Genomic DNA, 19803 nt, shown 5'->3' with positions numbered 1-19803 from the left:
TATATAATGTATTCTAAATTAATATTTGCATAAATAAATATTAGATAAATTACAACTTCAAATCTAGATCCTTGATTTGAATTACGTAAGATCTAATCCATTAATCTATTAGTTAAATTTGGACTTTCGATAAATAAGATCCAACGGTTCATAAATAATGTTGCAAATATATATTATAATTAAAATTTTAAAAAATAAAAAAAAATCAGAAAAATCACGTGGACTACACAAATTGCCTGAGGGGAGTAAGTTGCTCTATTTTCACTAACATATGGGGGTATTTGATATTTTTCTTTTTACATGGAATAATTTGTTTATTTTTAATATCACATGAGTGTAATTTACATTAAACCCCTTTCTAAAATAGCCAATATTAGTTTCACACTTTAAAAAAATATTATAAAAAAGCAAACTTGCACTTTGGTCCTACTAGATAAAGTCGTTCTCACTTTTGCTCCCTCGTTTTATTGGATTGACATAAAATTTCGACACTATTTATCCTGTGCCGTTAAATGTAACAGTAAAAGATCATGTTCCGCTAGTTAACAGTTGTTGACTTGAAAAATAAATGCTCAAATTTCATTTAATTTTTTAAGAACTTTCAAAATTATATATTATAAAAAATAAAATTATTATTACTTTTTTTTTTTTAGTACTAAAATTAATTTATACCGATCCTCTCCTGGAACCCCTCCCATACCCCACCTCCCTCCGCCGCGATCATCCAGACTTAGGCGTTGCGACCAAGAAGGAGGTCTGGTTGTGGGGTGGAGAGTAGGGGGTTAATTATAGTAAATTTATATTTTAATAATTTATAAATTTGAAGTTTTAAAAAATTTACAAAATCAGAAACTTAAAAATAAATAAAAGTAAATATTAAAATTTTATTTTAAATATTTATAATAGTAATTTAATTAAATATTATATATAATAGGTAAAATAATATATTTAAATATATGTAAACGAAATAATAATAGATAATTGTTATAGTTGATTAAACTTTATATTCTTATAGATATCTAACTTCCGATGAACTTTATTATATTAATCTTTTATGTATTGTTAATTTTATTTTTAAAAATTCAATATACTTTTCCAGTATTTTTATATTTAAATAAATATATTTAAGAAAATAATTATTTATTTTCAGGAGGAAGAAAAGTACAATAAAAAATAATATTAAATTACAAGAAATAAAGGAGGTTGAATTTATAAAATAAAAACATGGTATTTTAGTTAATATGAGCTCAAAATGAGTTCTTTTGCAAAACATGAGATTTTTAGCCTATTTTTAAAATATGTGGAAGATTTTAACCTTTTTTGAAAGATATAGGGGGTAAAATGAAAACCAAAAGTGTCTGATGAATAATGGTTTATTTTTGTGGAACCAAAAGTACGATTTTGCCATTATAAAATAGTCTCACTGTCGTAACGTTAGTCCCACACTTTAGGAAAATATTACAAAGTGAGTTCTACATTTTTTAAAAATATTATAAAGTTAGTCCCAACCATTACAAGTTTTTTACAATTGATCTAACTTTGCGCCATTTGTGGGACTATAAATATTGATTATTTCAAAAAGTACGAGATTAATATTATAAATAATTTTATATTTTGGGACTATGATTATAATCTTCTATTATAATAATGTGAAGACCAAAAAATTTGTGCCAACCGGCGACGGTCCATTTAATATTTTTATTTAGTATTTAGTGAGAAATTAATATTTAAATATAAAATGCAATAAATAAGGAACCAATTTAACGTAAAAAGAAATTAATAGTATAGATTGGAATCCTCTTTCTCTGCCCCTATCAGTATTTAAAAATAAAAACTGAAGATCTTCACTTTGTGTGGCTGTTGCTGAGGAATTAATTTCATTCTCTGACAAGAAAAGTAGTGTAAGAGAGTGAAGGAGCACAGATTCTATCTCCTGATCTGCTTCATGTCTCAAAAGACATTTCTTCCCATAAAAGCAACAATTATATGCTATGCTTCCTGTTTGTACTTAACCTCTATTTCCTTCACAAAATTCCACCCCCTTTCCCTTACAAGAATTAGGTTCTCCCACTTTTATTTTATTAATAATAATAATAATAATATCACCCCCAGATATTTTAGTATAAAATTCTATCGCATCTTGTATTACATTTTATATATATTATAGATATACGTGTATAAAATTCATGTTGGTTCTGTATATATTAAACAAAATACTTCTATACGTACATGGAATGTATATATATGTAAACTTGTAAAGTGAATTATTTCGTGCAATAATTAATGAATATATAGGAGAAATCTTCTATATATTACAAATTCTCATTTAAGGGTAATGCCCATGAATCGGTTGAAATAAATCAAAATCAAATACGAAGTTTGATTTTTATTTTTTTAGAAAAATAGTATTTGATTTGATTTCAGTTTTTAGTTTTGGTTTATCGATCAAACCGTATTGAATACCTTTATTATTTTTTGTTATTTTATTTGTCAAAAAACTAAAAAATAAAGAAGAAGTGTAATTTTTTTAAATATTTTTGAACACAAAAATCAGTATACATATCAAGATTAATTCATTTCGAAATTTAGTACGTCTCGACATACTAAAATTTTGATTCGATTATATTCGACTTTATTCGATGAACGCCATGTCATGTATATATAAAATTTTTTGGGAATATGCAAACAACCCTATTGTGATATCGTAACTGAGCAAATTATTCTATTACGAAAAAGAAAATAGCAAAATACCTTCTGTATTTTTTAAAATACAGTAATTTATTCCCATGTATTTTTAAAATATGGTCTGCGTACGGAGATAAATTACTTCATTTTAGAAAACACATGAGAGTAAATTGCTTTCTTCTTTTTTTTTTTTATAAGGAGTATTTGCTCATTTACGATATGACGTAAAAGTAAATTGCATTAAACCTATAAATTTCTTGAAATCATCTGAGTTGCGGACCATTTAAACCTTACACTAAAATGATCACTCTTTAATTTGATTCAAACATATAACTCAAAAAACTACATTAGTAGTTGATCAATGGTCCATAATTACATTTAAATGTTGTAGGAAGTGGAAGAGACCTAGTGTGGAGGAGAGGAGGATGATGATGATGAGGCAGAACAAGAATCTGTGTCGCTAGTTACATCATCATCTGCCCCTGTAATGAAATGATCATACTTCCTAGGATTATAACCATCGTAATTCTCTTCCACTTCTTCTGCTGTGCTGCTAATTCTTTTCTTCAAAAATACACGGCACAAACTCCAATTCCCTATTCGAACCAATGAACCCTGCAATTTTTGGTAGTTCCAAAATCTTGTTAATAGAGTACTGGAGCAAATGTGTAAACACGTTGGTGTCAGAAATTTTAGTTGACGATGTTAGAGATATTAAATATTCAACACGATGGATTCGGATAAAAAAAGAGATCAATCCTGACTTTGGATTTCGTTGCTATTCATTTATAAACTACTCGGATCATAATATATTCATCAGTTCGCTAATTATAAAAAAGACATGAATATTTACCTGAGAGTTCTTTTTCTGTTGCATATCACAATCCATATGTCCAGAAAGAGCGATGAAGTACTCATGCATGATCCAATCAGTCCTACAAGCAAGAGGATTCTTTCCCTTGTAAAAGACCAGGGATTTTCTGATCCCGACTATCGGCATCCTTTTCGGGCAAATTATCCGTTTGGTCGAACCGGTGGCCTTCCAGTGACCAGAACAAGTCCCTCTGCTGATTCTATCACCGTTCCGTCTTGTGTTGCCCTCCTTATTGCTAAAAAAGTACTTGTCTTGGTCGGAATTACCTATATTTAGAAAGTTTAGTTAGCGTGCAAAATATGGATAATTTAATTTCAAAATGTATTACAAGGTGTTAATTGAAAAGAGTAAAAATTATAAAATAAAAAATTAAAAACAAAATAAATAATTAATTCTCATTAGTATATGTTAAGAAGTTTCTCAATAAAATAAACCATTATTGTCAAATTAAACTTGGATTTATAATAAAAAAAATAGTTCATTATAAGCTACAGCAATAAGAAGATGTTCATATGTAATATATGAAATAAATCACATTACAAGAAAAAAAAATGTAAATTTCATTATCAAATAGAACTTTTCAACGTTATCGGATATTATCACGGATAAATATCCCGTGATAACTAATAAAATCATTCTATCGGCGATATAGTTAATACGGTACACAAGGGATCAAGAACGGCGAAAAATCAAGAAAAAATATGAGGAAAAAAAAAAAAAAAAACCTGGAAGTTCCCAAGGATCGAAGGTGGAAACGTCGATCTCTGGAATAAGTAGAGGAGGCAATGGATGGGAAAAAGTTTTACGTGCCAAGTACTGAAAGACGATCTCTTGGTCGGTGGGCTGGAATCGAAATCCAGGTGGTAATTTGCTCCCTCCATCCCCAGCAACATTCAAGCAGTACTTTTCCATTCTTGATCAGACGTTATTAGCTGCAATATATAATACCAAAGAAACTGAGAATGTTACTGGGAATTAAGAGAATGATGAGAGAGGTAGAGCCTCGACAGGCCACTGATCAGTACTGGAGCTGTCAACCTGCATGGAAAGCTTCACTCTTTATAGAGATGGAATCACTCACAACTTATTTTATTCTTTTTCCCTTTTTTTTTCTTCATAAAAGATCATGCTGTCACTGTTGTTCTTTATTGAAGTCTTTTTCTTAAAGAGGTAGACTATGCACCCCTAGTTAAGTTATTGGTATGTATATGTTTATACCTGATTCGAGGTGTTTGTCTGAGCTTATAAATTTTAAAATATTTTATAAGATGTTATAGAGTGTTTGTAATTTTTTTTTGGAAAATATGCTTATAAACTAAAAAAATAAGATGTTAGAAACTTATATAACTCTGTGCGAGTTAGTTACACAAATTTATTATTACTAACATCTTATAAGCCCAATCGTATAATTTTATCTAAACTCTTTGAGAACTGAATTTTGAAATAAGATTTGACATCTTACGAGTTCTAAAAACATCTTATATATAAGATTTATGAGCTTATAAGATCTTTTAAATAAATTTAATTAGTTGTTGGGCCATACTTGAAAGTTTTCTTTTAAAAAACATATGATAAGATATTGTGAAGTGTGGTAAATTTTTTTAAAAAATAAATAAAATCAGCAAATAAAAAAAGAAAAATAAACAAATAAGACGTTAAGATTTTCTAACTTATTTTTAAAATTTAACAAGTTTTTGCAATTTTTTTATCATTCTAACGATATAATTATTGTTTCTAATATCTTATAAACTCCGCAATCTTCTTTTAATCAAACACTTTAAAAATTTACGTTTAAAGTAAAATCAAACATATTTCACAACGTATGAACTTATAAACTCATTTATATATAGCCAAACATGAACCTGTTGATTAAGGTTGTCGATTCTTCTTATATTTATTTAGTTAATAACTTTCTATACTTGAAGTATTAATTTCACCAAGAAAATCAAACTCACGTATATTTTCTATTCGATTCGTTTGAACTTCCATATTTGAAATATTATTTAATTTCATAATTAAATGAAATGTAGTTAGATTTAGCATCAATCGCTTTTATAATTATGGATTTCTGACATATAAAGTAGAGTGATCCAGCCCTTTGATTAGGTGAGATTCACATACTTATTGGTATGTGTTTTGAATATTGGTTGGAGTTGGGGGGTGAAAGCAAAAAAGAAGTGAAAAAAGTTTTGTACTTTATGGAAAAGTAATAAATCCCTGAAAAAGATGGGAAGGAGGAGAGGGAAATTGACTTGAAAATGGGATTGGGTTCTTTCCTTCACCTATAAGAAGTTGCTTTTTCTTCCTTATTTTTTCATTGGTGTTCAAAAGTCATAAAGTCAGCTCATTAAATTATTAAAAACAAAGGCAAACCTACATGCAACATACTTCAAATTTTATTTCATTTCATTTCCCTCTAATTATTCCATTCCTGTTTAAGTTTAGACACATACTCTTTTTTTCTATCAGTAGTTGCACAATGGCATAAACAGTTCAACACAGACACAAAGTAGTCCAAGAAAGCTCGATATGAGATCGACCCACTATTATTCATTATCGGTCTTAAGGCAATCTTGGGCCTTTAAGTGAACCCTAATTAGATCCAGTTTTAAACATAGACCCGATCCATATATCGATTCGGTTGAAACCTGGTCGAATGTGCTTGTTTTATTTTTTATTTTTTTATGATATTGATGTTTTATTATACATAATTAATTAAATCTATATTATGAAAAAATAAATAATAAATTAAATGAAAATTTATATATAAAAAATAATAATTAAGAATATAAAAAAATGTTCGCAACTAATTATGTTTGAACGTCACTAATTGTCAATAATATGAACTATGTGCATTAATACAAAAATAACTTAATGTATTTTAATTAATTTTGTATTAGTACAAAAAATAATGTTAATTCCTCAAAATTTAAATGGAGATAGAATAGGTTTCAAGAAAGATTTGGTTGAACTCGAGATTTAATTCACCTCACTTATTAAGTTATTATTAATACAACTCGAAGCCCATTCAGTCCCACTTGATACATCGCTCTTAGTAGGATGCAGAATACGTTCCGACCCATCTCAACCCAACCCACATCTCTATGTATTGAAAGAAATATAATTTTATTGTCATGGTTAATTGTCACAGTTAAAAGTAAAAAATAATTTAATCATAGCTAAAAATATATAAAATATTAATTAACTGTCATCGAAATTGATGTTATCTAATTATGATAAATAATTAAATTTTTATTATTTTTAAATCATAGTCGATATAGAAAATAATTTATTTTTTTTAGTGGGATCCAACCTGATTGTCAAGCCAATTCAAGAGACAAGAATAATAACAAGTTAAGGAGGATTTTTGTACTAAGATTTTAAGAAATTAAATTATTTTTCTTTTTGTTCAAAATATATTGTGGGAATTTAAATAAAATAATAACATTAATTTAAAACAGAAGTTATAATTGTTAGTTCATAATCAAAATTGAATTTAAAATGAGAAATTTATTATACTCCTTAGGGACTTAAAATTGAGTGGGTGGGCCATATTTATCTGGGCCAAGCCCAGATATTTGATCCAATATTCCATTTCCTACTCCCCTTGTTTTAAGCGGGTTTTCCTAGGGTTTTTCTATGCTTGTGATTGTGAAGGTGAAGTACAAGAAATTCTCTCATCTGCAATGGATTCTTCGTCGCTCAACTCCCCTGACTTGCAGCACTTTCTCGATGTAAGTAATTGCAACTATTTGTGAATGATTCTGGGTCGGTTTATAATATTGCATATACCTATGTGTACCTTCAATTTTGATTTGTTGCCGGTCCTCAATCCTCCATTCCAATCTTTTGGATTTTCATTGTTGAAAGAAATTTCGGGAACTTTTTTTTTTCTTCTTTTCCTTGTTATGTTATTTGAATATTTTGAAGTTGTATGAAAAGAAAACTGATATTATATCAAGAAATAATTTTGGGGAGATATAATTAGAAGTTAGTGAAAAAAGAAATTCCCTCAGTTGTCACCTCAGCAATTTTGGGGAGGTTGAAGTAATAAGCTTGGAGAACTTTTTGGATTAGCCGATATTTCCTGCTTGCAAATTGCAACCAGATGTTTACATCTTTGTGATTCCAATTTTTGAGCTCAAGTTGTAATCTGATTTAAGCTGCGATGATTTTCCTTAGACTGTGGCACTAAATGTTCGGAGTGTTGAAGAAGCATAAGTTCTTGATATGCAATTGTAGCTCAAACTATAATGTGGAGTGGCTTATTGGATAGCAACCTCCAAAGCAGGTTTATTAGAGGCTATTAGGCAGGTTAATTTGGGAACTTTAGTTGGTAGAGTACCCAAGGAAGCTACATCTCTCTACACATTAAGAAAATTGAGCTGAAGATATTGACTTCTTGTTTGGGCTTGCTAGCGAAGATGCTTAGCCCCCCATCATGCTTGAATAGAGACTATGTTCTAATTTAAACTTTGAAGTTTGAAGTCTCGTCAGCCTTGATCTCTGTCTGCTTGTCCCATGCATGTTGGATTGCATAAAGTTTGGGTCTTCTGCAGATTGCCCTTTCAAGCTGATCCAACTAAACAACTTTCTCGCTACTGTGCTTGGAAACCATCAACTTAAACATATAAGGAGGCACTAGCTTTGTTTTTCAATTTGCATTAGCTGTTCCTGATACAGTAGCTCCTGTAACACTGTCGAGATTCAGTAGTGTCGAGTCTTTATTTTGTGGTTTCGGCCTCTTGTTTTTTTCACTTATAACTTGTTGTCGTATATGTTTATCTTCGACACTCGCGCAGATCAAATATACAAGTTGTTATCCCAATGATAATAAAGGAAAAAGTTAAGGAGATCAGGTCATTGGATTGATCTGGACTAAGAGAAGGCAATTCATGACTAAGAATCTTCAATTCCACTTCCCCTTAAGTGTACTTCATCGTATATGTTATGGATAGGAGCCATCTCAAAAATACATTTTTCGAATGAAAAGGATATTTAGGACTTAAAACTTTTGAGTGTGATTGCAAAATGTGTACAAGTTAAATGCCATTGGCACATAAACCAATTCCTGGATCTTCATAGAACTTCCACCAATTGAAAATTTGAATTTCATAGATTGTCCTTGATTTAATTCTCAACTTTTGGAAACTTCTACTGTGTTGTTTCATCTGGCAGTATACAACTATTGGCAAGTGCAAATAACTTGCCCTTTGATAGCTGATTGTGGCTAAATGGGCATAATATATATTTTTCCCTTAACTGCCTAACCTCTTTTTTGGAAGGTTATAAACATGCTAGAGTGGAATATTATTGAACCTCTAATGTCCATATGAAATGGAACCCTAATAAATTGCCTCGGTTGTTGAACAATTTTTAATGTAAGATTTATGCCATGCACTTCCCTATTCCTTTCCCTTTATATTGATCCTGTGCCCTATTTCTTTTTTATTATTTGCTTTTGGACCATTTATTGTCCCTAGATATTAGTCTAGGCAATGCACTAGGAAAGGATGTTTGATGTTATTATAGCATAGTTGTTAATAGCGCATGGCGCAACATGGCGCAAGGGTCCGCTGGAGCCATGCGCACGGCGCGGCGCGCACATTTTTATACTACGGCGCACATGTATAGAAATAAATTATATATTTCATACATCAGTATATATTCACATCAATAATGCACAAATAAGTAAATATAAACACTAGAAATAATTTTAATCATCATACCATAAAAGAAATTTGCATAATAATAAGTCTTAGGAAAAACAAAAGAGTTCAAAACAGTCAAGATGATTAAACAATCCTACATAATCATTATAAACACAAATATATAATATCCATCAATCAAAATCCAAATCTTCCCTAATTTCTAATTTCACTCGTTTTTGCAAGATATTTTTTATTGTTTTTATTCTTTTAAATAAATTAACTGAAATAAAGACTGGCTAAAAAGCCCAGCCTTTATTTACACTAAGCGAAGCTTTCGCCCATTTCTTTTTAAGCCCTAGCCTAAAAAGGCTGGGGATTGGCGTGCCATTGCTAACTATGTTTAATTATAGTTATCTGCCTAACATAATTTTTATCACCTCTTTTGCTGTATCAATTTATCATGGAATTCGAGCAAGTGTGTTTGATGGGCATGGACTTATTGCTGATTCTCAGAATTCTTTGTCTTGCTAAAGGCTTTCTGTTAGCATTTAATTTACATCACTTTATCTTCACAGCAAGAAAAACAAAAAGCTATGGTGAATGAAATGATCGGAAAGCTTACATCTGCTTGCTGGGATAAATGCATAACGGGTACTCCTGGAAGCAAGTTCAGTTCTAGCGAATCGACTTGCCTCACAAACTGCGCTCAACGTTACATGGATATGTCTCTTCTGATCATGAAACGTCTGCAGCAGCAATGAACTAGGCCGATCTTTCTCTTGGGTCTGAAGTAGAAGGTTTCTGATATCTGATGCCAAGAGTCTACTCCTATCAACAATCAAATTACACAAGTTCTTTGCATTAAGACAAAAGTGTATGATATAAATTATTTATTACTATCATCTTCTGTGGTTATTAATTTTTTTTTAACACTAGTTACATTCATTGTATCAGATGTCTGTATATGGATATACCCTTGTTTGCGAATTTCAATTGCTGATATGCCCAATTCATTAAGTTTTATTGAAATTATCAGAAAGCAGATTCATTAAGAGTCTATCTTGCACAGGGCATGATCTGTTGGAGGAGGACGAGAGAAAGGTGGAACTTTGAAAACGAAATGGCAAAATCGAATTCTACCAGAACAATTACATATACACACATTAGCTAGCATATAAGCTATGCTGTTTTCAGTTTCTTCCTCTTTTTCACCTCGACTTTTAATTTACACAACTCAATTACTATTGCTGATTTTCGGTGATATTATTATCACCATCGGGCAGAATTATCCGACTGGACCCTATTGCAAGGGCTCTGTTGATGGGCATGTCCCACATCGCCTTCTCTTGCTCCCCTTTTGCAGTTCCCACATTTGTGCTGATAAAACTAGCAGACATTGAGTGAGATGGTATCACAGATTTTTTCTGCACCTTTGCCCGGAAATTGTTCTTGGAAGCGGGGATACTCCTCCAGAATACCTCCATGAAGTTTCCAACTATTCCTTTGTTATAAGGATTGGAACGCATGCTGTATTGATATCTAAAATTCTCATATGTTGACTGCAATGAAGAAAAAGTCCATGTTGGGAACTTCTCAAGATACACATCAACGTGATACAGATCAAATTCGGGAACAGAGGATTATTCATTAACCACAGAATTTGCTTGAGATAGGAAAATAATGATAATTGGGAATGCATCGACTAAAATTGAAGAAAAGTTATTGTCCGAGTACAATGCATTTGCACAATGTAAGGGTATAATAAGGGATTCTATTATCTTTTCCAAATATTTGTTATGATTTGGATTCATTTGCAGAAATAATTTTCTTTCGGTAAAAATGAAAATGTGTCTGTTTGGCATAATTTCGTTAACTGTTTTCTTGCTAACATTTTGAGAAAACAACTTCAAAACCATGCACCTACATTTTACGCACTATTTCATAAAACATACTCTATTTATACATGTAACATGCTTTCTTCAAATGAATATTGAATCTACCTATCGCTTAATGGTCAAATTTTGTTACTGACTCATTCAAACACATTTTCATTTCCACACTTTTCGGAGAGGCAATTTCACATATTTTGGGCAAACTCTTTCCAGAAAGGTTTCCCAAAATGATAATGGAAATGAATCTGAGAACAGGCAATTATTGGGTTAATTTTTAAGAATATTGTGTTCCTACAATATAAAATCGGGAAAAATGCAATTTACATTCTCTATGATATGGAAATGAGCAAAATACCTCTAGTGAAAAATAAAATAATAAATTACCCCAATATTTTGGAAAATACCCCCTATCTAAACCATTGACAGGGGGGCAATTTTGCTTTATTTTTTAAAACATTGGGGGTTAATTTGCTAATTATCTTTTTTCAAGGGGTATTTGCTTATTTCACATATCAAGGGGGTAAATTGCATTTAACCCACATAAAATCTACATTATGATCAGACAGACAGAAAGCTCATCTTGCTTCCTTTTCAAATTTCAAAGTAACCAGCCATCAGGTATTTGAACAGGAATAGTATAAACTCGGGAACAGATACCCATAAACCAATAATCAGCTTGTTACCTGGTTTGTACTGATGAGGTATAGGTGGAAGACTGATAGCCCGCCCACAAACCAGAGTGCTAAGAAAGTATAAGCAAGAAGCACGATGGATGCAGGTGTTTTGGTCATTGCTTTCCATATTGAGCTCTTCTCACTATCCATTATCCTCTTAATATAGACCCAGCAAAACCCATGAACATACAAGCAAAGAAGTGTCGTTGAAAAGACGAACATGAAAAAGAACCGATAGTTCCTCTGCAGCCAAAATCAAGAAAAAAGGTTCATATGAAACAAATCTTTGTACACATATGTAGATGGATGTCGACACAGATAGAAGTATGTGTTATAATATTACTCTCCAAAAACATTTAAACTAAACGAGACTTTGAGTAAGAAGTTTTCATGCTGGATTATATTCAATACTGAAACAAGTGCTGCATTTGTCAGGAAGTACTTACCAATCCAATACATTGGCCAATCCAGGGGCAATGATGGTCGAATCGTTCCACACAGTTGTCGCAAATTGAACAATGTGAACAACGTGGAGGTCTATACAGCATACAAGTGTCGCAGTATTTCACTTTCACAGTTATTCCATTAATTACAACATCTTTGGTCCGGGGCAAGCGGGGCGTTTGCCCAGGTCCGAATTCCATACTATTATCGTGTTCTGGTTCTGGAGGATGAGCATTGCGAGGAATAATACCAGGATCTCTTCCAGAAGTCAATAGAAGAAGCATTAAATCCTGGAAATGCAAATACAACTACGAAATGTTGATTATGCTTGTCTCTTGTTTCTTCAACACACAGAATGCAGAAAAGCAAACCCAACTTCAATTATTCTATATGAACACACATCAAGATTGCATTCAGGGTTTTGCTTTGGTACAACTAGCAACTTTTTTCAGAAATCATTCTGCTCGGTAGTTCAAAAGATTACTTTCGGCAAACTTCATTACTTTTGCCCAGGTTTACCATACATCAGCATAGATGATTACAATGTAGGGATTGGTAGTTCTTGTTTAGATCATAGAACTCATGGACTATTGCAAGAATGATAGATGATGATCATAAGACCAACCAAATGCCCTTATCCAACCAATAGCTTAGAAATCACAGCTCAGCTGGTCAAAGTAAATAAAAAAAAAAAAGAAAACCAAAATCTCAACCTAATTCAACAACTGCATTGGTGGGATACTGAACCATTTGAAACGAACGTAAAATTTAGAGTAGGAAATGGAACTTACATATAGTGTGAAAACAATAAATACAACCATAATTGCAATCCCCCAATCGCCAGAGAAATCATCCATCAGTTTTCTCGCAACAAACATGCAGAAAATAGTGGCAGGAGCAACTATAAGGGCTATCGTCAGCAAGACTGATCTTGCGTCTGGCCCAAAAATGAACCTTCCCCCAAGACAAAATATCTGCAATAAAATTAAATGGATAACCACATATCAGAATACATGCGAACCAGCAGCAATTCTTTCTCCACAATTTTCACGCAGTTTCTGATCGTGGAACAGATCCTTCAAGAAACTTCATTGTAAAACCACATACTTTCTTTCCAAGGATTTAACTGATATATGACCTCAAGTGTTTATTGCATTACTCCATGTCATGTACACATTCAGGTTACACGCCAACAAGTAATCAAATTATTGACAAGATGTATACTTCAGAGATAAAACAAGCTAAATTTCCATACTACCACCCCAAAAATTGCTTTATTCTTTGCCCCAGATACCCAATAAGTATTATTGAGCGAAAGCTGCTTCAAAAAAAAATCTGGGCAGTAGAAAATAAAAATTGCATCGATGCCGGTTTATATTTCCTCTAAAACGCTCAAACTTGATCATATCTGAAACTAATTGCAAAGTCAAGATAACATGTTCCAGATTATAACTCTCCGATAAAGCTATAACAACGAACTCCAAAAGACGATCAAGATAAGTTAAAGCTCAATTCAAGAACCTGATAGTAAAGATCTTAATCTTCAAAGAATAACTATATTTCCCAAATAACAGGAACCCATCAAAATTTTCTCAAAGAATCAGATAAAAACCAAAAAGTTACGGAAGTTACATTACTCCCTTCCCAAGCCTTGTAAGTCCGGACCATCTCCGCCGCACTCTCGACGGCGCCACCATGGGACTCCGGCGGCGCCACTGCGTCCATCTCTCTCTCCTCTAATAATTTTCTTCTCTAACAAAAAATTATGCTCTTTTTCTCTCACTAGACAAAAGAAAATTGAAATGACGGTGTGAAATACTCAATCGCAGTGCGCAAAGTCAGCAGAGAAGAAAAGAATCGGGCAGAACAAAATATTATGTTTAGTTTATAACACTATAAGAAAAGTCGTTGTATACAGCAAGTGGTGGTTTCCCTGTGTGGCGGGTTTGACTATTTCCGGGTGAAGTCAGCCGCCGTAATGATTGCATCAGTTTCCGGCAGTCAATTTCCCCGGAGGATAAGGGCGGCGGGGGAATCGAAATTATATTTAGAAAAATATGGGGCAAAAAACATATGGAGAGGAAGAAATGAGCCATTATATGAATTTTAACGTGAATTTATTTGTTAAATAGAAATATAACTATTAGATAATGTTTTAAATTAAATTTATGTTTTAATTGTATTAAATTTCAACAATATAATTATTTTTAAAATTTATATACATATTTTTTATAATTATAAGACGAATTTAATTTTAATAAATAATAATAAAAATATTGTAGTAGTAAATATATTTATCTTCATTTATGGGGCGTAAACTCATCTATTTTAGAGCTGGGGATTAAATAAAGTGTAATTTAAGATAAAGTTGGAGGGCTAAAATGTTTATATATTTATATAGTTCAAATATTAAAAAATGATTTAATGCTCATTACCTCCCCAGCTTGTGGGGATAACGCGTTTGTGAAGTGGGTGGCTGGCTGTGACTAAGTCTTCCCAATTATGCTAATTATAAAGTTAATAAACTTTAATTCATAGATGTGGTATACATACTAATAAAGAAAATTTCATATATCAACAATATTTATGTGTGTTTATATTTATATGCTAATTATGACATATGGATTGATATTTAAGTTGTGATTATACTTGGACTATAATATAGAGAGAATTAATGCAATTTATCTCCTACAAAATGCAAAAAGAGCTATAAATTTTAGGGATGATAATGGGACTGATATGGGATGGATTCCACTAAATTCGAGACTTGTTTCACTTAATTTTATTTTGACTCAAAACACTCGATACTGCTTGATTTTTACTATAATTGAACCTAAAATCTGTCTCAAAACCTTCCTAGAGCTTCAGACTTGGCATATTTATATAATAAAGAAGGGTTAATTGGATATTTTCGCATGCCAAAAGTGAGTGGAAGCTATGAGCAATTTAAATCTACTTGTGAATACAATCTTTGTAAAAAAAGAAAAAAAATGATAAAATGGCTTTTCCTGAACCTATTTCTTCAATGCACGTTCTTTTAGTTTGTTTTTGCAACTTCATTAGAACACAAAAGAGGTTTTTGCGTTTTTGTCTTCTACTGTAATAGTAATTGTCAGTCTATTTTAATAAATTATTATTTTTTATTATAAATAATTAATATATTGATTTATTAAAAACAAAAAAAAGGGTATTTTTTTGAAGAAAACATTCAATCAGAGACTTTCCAATCTAACAAGTTTCAACATCAAATCTTAGCTGTATAGAGTTTAAAAAAGAGAAAAGGGAGCAAAATAATTGGGTGGAGGCTAATAAAAGATGGTTGGCATATGTAGAGTAGAGCTGCATATTTAATTATGTGTGAATGAACATGTTTTAGTAACAATGAAACTTGACCAAATTCAAGAAGCAATGACTTACACCTAAGTTTCCTAAGTATTTATTGCTTACAAAATTACGTCTAAATATTAATAGGTGTCTAAATATTAATATTACAGATTATAATCTTAAAATTCTATCTCAAATTACCAATATTAAATTTTAAGGTAATTTAGTTAAAATAGAGAAAACTTCAAACTAATTAATTTCTGTAGATATAATCAATTTTTTAGTGTTTTTTTTTAAAAGAAAAAAGGAAAATGGGCGAACAATAAGTTAAATGTGTCATATTAATAAAATAACAATGAGACGGTAACACAAAATTATTGGTACTATATGTATGATATAACAAATATGAGGATATATATATATATATATATATATATAATTTTAAAAAAGTTAACAAAGGAGGTTTATATAATTGTCAAAACACTTGAGTTTTTTATTAAATTTTTTTATTTGATCGATGCCGATAAATTTAAATATTAGGATTAATAAATGAGTTTGTTTATTAGATGATAACGAATGTGGTCGTTATTAAGTATAATTTTTTAAACTTGAAAAAATCGAGGTTCAAAATAGTTAAATTAGAGGAGATGAATGCAGATATTTTAAAGCGTGATTATTAAGTAAAACGTGAAATTTTCTAGGTGACTTGTGACACTCTAGACTAGATGGAGCGAGCATGGGGTTACCACTGCAATGTTGATTTCTAGACATGGAAAATCGTATTTTTTATTTTGTTTATTTAAAAATATTTTATGTGTATATATATATATAATTCCATAAAATTTAAAATAAAAAAATGAATCTAATATGAGCAACTCCCAACGTAAACACGTAGTGGTGTCCATATGAATGAGTCTCAGAAACCGAGCTGCTCCACCCTTCACTCCTAATTTGCTTGCTTTGGAATCAGAGTCTCAACCTCATTTCTATGCGTATGTGAATGTACATAAACTGACTACATTAACTTTGGACTTTTTCCATCATATATTTTTTACATCACTCATTATTCAATTATACCAAAATAAATGTGGTTTTCGATTTTGTATGCTGAACGTGTAAATGACTGTCAGTCTATCACACATCTTTCATTTTATAAAATAAAATAGGCATCAATCATGTACAGAATACTAAACGGTGTGGATCACCTGAACCGAGACTCACTACTATTCATAGTGGCTGCCTTTTCGCACTCAATCCACATACATAAAAGAACAATTAATGAATACGGAATAATGGGAAAATATTTGTGGGTGGCCCAATCCCACATGATTTTGGGTTGGGCTAATTCGTTTAAAACATGAGAAAATAAAGGTCCCACCGGGAGTCGAACCCAGGTCGCTGGATTCAAAGTCCAGAGTGCTAACCACTACACCATGGAACCCCCTTGGCCTACCTAGTTTCCTTTATTATTTTTCAGCACATGATTTTCAGCTGGTGCTTTGCTAACTGTTGGCTCTTATCCTCTCGATTTTTTATATTATTTAATTTTTAATTCAACCATTTTATTTAATGAATTAATTTTTTTGTATAAATTCAAATTTAATCTATTTATATTCATTTAAAAAATATTTAGTTAATTAAATTATAATAAAAATTTAGATAATATACACACATCAAATGTGTTTTGATCACTGATCTATTAATTAAGTGTGAATAAAGCTGATAATAATTAGTTTTGGCAGACAAAATGTGTGTTGACTTAAATGCCATTTTTATAAAATAGAGATTAAACTCCCTCCATTTTTCATAGGGTTGTTCTTTTGAATTTTAAATTTTGGTATAGAAAAAAGGAGTCATAAATAGTAATGATCACAAGAAATAAGGAAAGAGTCATGCCCTTTGAAAGTTTTGGGGGCTGTGTAATTGATGGGAGGAGGCCAGCTGCCATCAAGTCCTTAGTTAGAGGGACTGTTTATGACAAGATATATAGGACATCTTTCCATCTAGCAGCTTCACTCTTCCCTTGCGTCAAGGTAATTTCATAGTTCTTCTCTTTTTCCCCTTTTTTCCTCGTCTCTTTCTAATCCGCCATTTTTCTAGCAGGTTATAAGCGCTTCTTCTACTAACATCTTATTATCCTCATTCATCCTAGGTAAGTCTTTTTTCTCACTTTTCTTAGTTTAATCATGTCTGAGGGGGATGTATGCGAGCAAACCGTACAGGAGTTTTTGATTGAGTTAACTATTCTATTAGATGAATACGAGGAACGTCTTGATATTTCTCACTCTGGTCTCCAAGGGCAAAGGCGAGGAGGAAGTGAGTAGTAAAAAAATGAATGTCTAGAGAGGAATCGAAAAGAAGAAAGACAGAGGATATGGTAGTCGCCTCTAGTATGGAGTCGTTTAGGATCTTCCAGTCTTGTCTGGAGGAGGACATATGTGCGATTAGGTCTAGGTTTGGGATACCTGATCCATTCCTGGCTTACAAAAATCTTTTTGGGATGAGGTACTTTTAACTGTTGCTCATTTGATTAATTTATCTCCCTCTGTGCCTTTGCTTGGAAAATCTCCTGATACTATGTGGTATGGCAAGCAGCCTAATATTTCCTCTTTACGTATTTTTGGATGTTCTTTTTGTGCATTAAAATTCTGATAAATTAGAACCCCGATCTATAAAATGTGTGTTTATTGGTTATCCTGAGGGTGTCAAAGGGTATAGGCTATGGGTATGAAGCCAGTCAAGTTTTAAGGATTTAATAAGTAGAGATGTCATATTTAATGAAACTGAGATGCCTTGCCCCAAAACGACACAACATTTAATAAAGTGGAGGATAACATAGAGGATAACTAAGAAGAGGGTAGATAGAAGCACAAAATTCTGAACACCTAGAAGAACAACACTTAGAACATCCTAAAAACACAAACATAGAGACAAACCTTGATGACTACCTATTAGCTAGAGATAGGAGTAGGAGACAACCTAGGATGTTTTCAAAACTTAGAGATTACCAAGTTGCTCTAAACACTGAAATTCCTGAACCTACGAGCATAAAAGAAGCCATAAAATCGAAAAATTGGCTTAGTGCCATGGAGGAAGAAATGAGATCCCTTAGGGATAATAAAACATAGATCCTAGTACCAAAACCCTCTAAATGCTCTATAGTAGACTGTAAGTGGATCTTTAAAATCAAACAAGAGAATCCCATAAAATATAAAGCTAGGTTAGTAGCTAAAGGATTCACACAAAAAGAGGGCAATCATTACAATGAAATTTTCTCTCCCGTTGTTAGATACACCACTGTTCGCATTATACTTGCTCTTACTGCTCATTATAACTGGGAGTTAAAACAAATGGATGTGAAAACTGCATTTCTTCATGGGGACTTAGATGAAAATATTTATATGCATCTACCTTTTGGCTTCATTAATAATACAAAATCGGATTATGTGTGCCTTTTGAAAAAATCCTTTTACGGTTTAAAACAGTCCCCTAGACAGTGGAATAAAAAGTTTGATCTTTTTATGCTTTTCCTTAACTTCAAAAGAAGTGATTATGATCATTGTCTTTATTTCAAGTATATTGACGATTGTCCTATTTTCTTAGTGTTATATGTGGATTACATGCTTATATCTAGTTCTAATCATAAATTGATTGATGATTTACAAAAGGATTTGTGTAAAACTTTTGAAATGAAAAATCTTGGTGATGCGAAAAGAATCCTCGAAATGGATATTACTGAAGATAGAAAAGAATAAAAAATTCTTCTAAATCAAATGACTTATATTTTGTCTATCTTGAAAAAAATTTCAATGGAAAATAGCAAAGTTGTTTCTATCCCTCTTGCTGCTCATTTCCAACTATGCAGGGATCAATGCCCTAAAAATAATTTTGAAAAGGAGAAAATGAGCAAAGTACCTTATTCGAATGTTATCGGCTCTATAATGTTTCTTATGGTTTGTTCCTGACCCGATATTGCTTATGCCATCAATTGTCTCAACAGGTATATGTCTAACCCTAGCCCTCCACATTGGGAGGCCCTGAAATGACTCCTTAGATACCTTCGCGGTTCTATTGATATCGGTATTACTTTCTCTAAATTCTCTGATAACATTCATTTGATTGGCCGTAGATTCGAATTATACAAACGATAGGGATAGTAGAAAGTTTACTACTTCTTACATATTTTCTTTGTGGGGTTCATATATTAGTTGGAAATATAAGGAATTAAGCGTAATACTTTTTTATTATAATAGGAACAA

At 31.7% G+C, this 19803-nt stretch overlaps 3 protein-coding genes and 1 non-coding gene across 5 annotated transcripts; 1 reads left to right on the top strand and 3 right to left on the bottom strand.

The window, feature by feature from the left end:
* Positions 1-2905: 2905 nt before the first annotated feature.
* On the bottom strand, positions 2906-4606 carry LOC105165979 (NAC domain-containing protein 83). The gene is made up of 3 exons (XM_011085145.3): positions 4285-4606; positions 3539-3825; positions 2906-3300 (listed from the first exon to the last, which is right to left on the bottom strand). Exons 1-3 carry the CDS (start codon positions 4469-4471, stop codon positions 3091-3093), a joined length of 684 nt encoding a protein of 227 aa, XP_011083447.1. The 5' UTR covers positions 4472-4606; the 3' UTR covers positions 2906-3090.
* Positions 4607-7137: 2531 nt separating this feature from the next.
* On the top strand, positions 7138-10239 carry LOC105165967 (mitochondrial import inner membrane translocase subunit TIM8). The gene is made up of 2 exons (XM_011085135.3): positions 7138-7293; positions 9786-10239. The coding sequence occupies exons 1-2, from the start codon at positions 7246-7248 to the stop codon at positions 9969-9971; spliced, it is 234 nt and encodes a 77-aa protein (XP_011083437.1). The 5' UTR covers positions 7138-7245; the 3' UTR covers positions 9972-10239.
* A 79-nt stretch (positions 10240-10318) lies between these two features.
* LOC105165959 (putative protein S-acyltransferase 7) lies at positions 10319-14296 on the bottom strand. Of its 2 annotated transcripts, none has more exons than XM_020692325.2 (5): positions 13853-14296; positions 13012-13194; positions 12223-12528; positions 11786-12019; positions 10319-10769 (listed from the first exon to the last, which is right to left on the bottom strand). In XM_020692325.2, the coding sequence occupies exons 1-5, from the start codon at positions 13943-13945 to the stop codon at positions 10452-10454; spliced, it is 1134 nt and encodes a 377-aa protein (XP_020547984.1). In that variant the 5' UTR covers positions 13946-14296; the 3' UTR covers positions 10319-10451. The 2 variants fall into 2 exon arrangements, with proteins under 2 accessions (XP_020547984.1, XP_011083425.1); XM_011085123.3 differs by having other exon boundaries at positions 12223-12510; positions 13853-14294.
* A 2617-nt stretch (positions 14297-16913) lies between these two features.
* Positions 16914-16985, bottom strand: TRNAQ-UUG (transfer RNA glutamine (anticodon UUG)). The gene has a single exon. It is a non-coding gene; the product is annotated as a tRNA-Gln (tRNA).
* Positions 16986-19803: the final 2818 nt, after the last annotated feature.

Source organism: Sesamum indicum, linkage group LG1, assembly GCF_026168435.1.
Source record: "Sesamum indicum cultivar Baizhima isolate 11 linkage group LG1, ASM2616843v1, whole genome shotgun sequence".
In the NCBI taxonomy this organism is placed as follows: Eukaryota; Viridiplantae; Streptophyta; class Magnoliopsida; order Lamiales; family Pedaliaceae; genus Sesamum; species Sesamum indicum.
The sequence above is the reverse complement of the archived record's forward strand: the minus strand, read 5'-3'. Positions and strand labels throughout refer to the sequence as shown.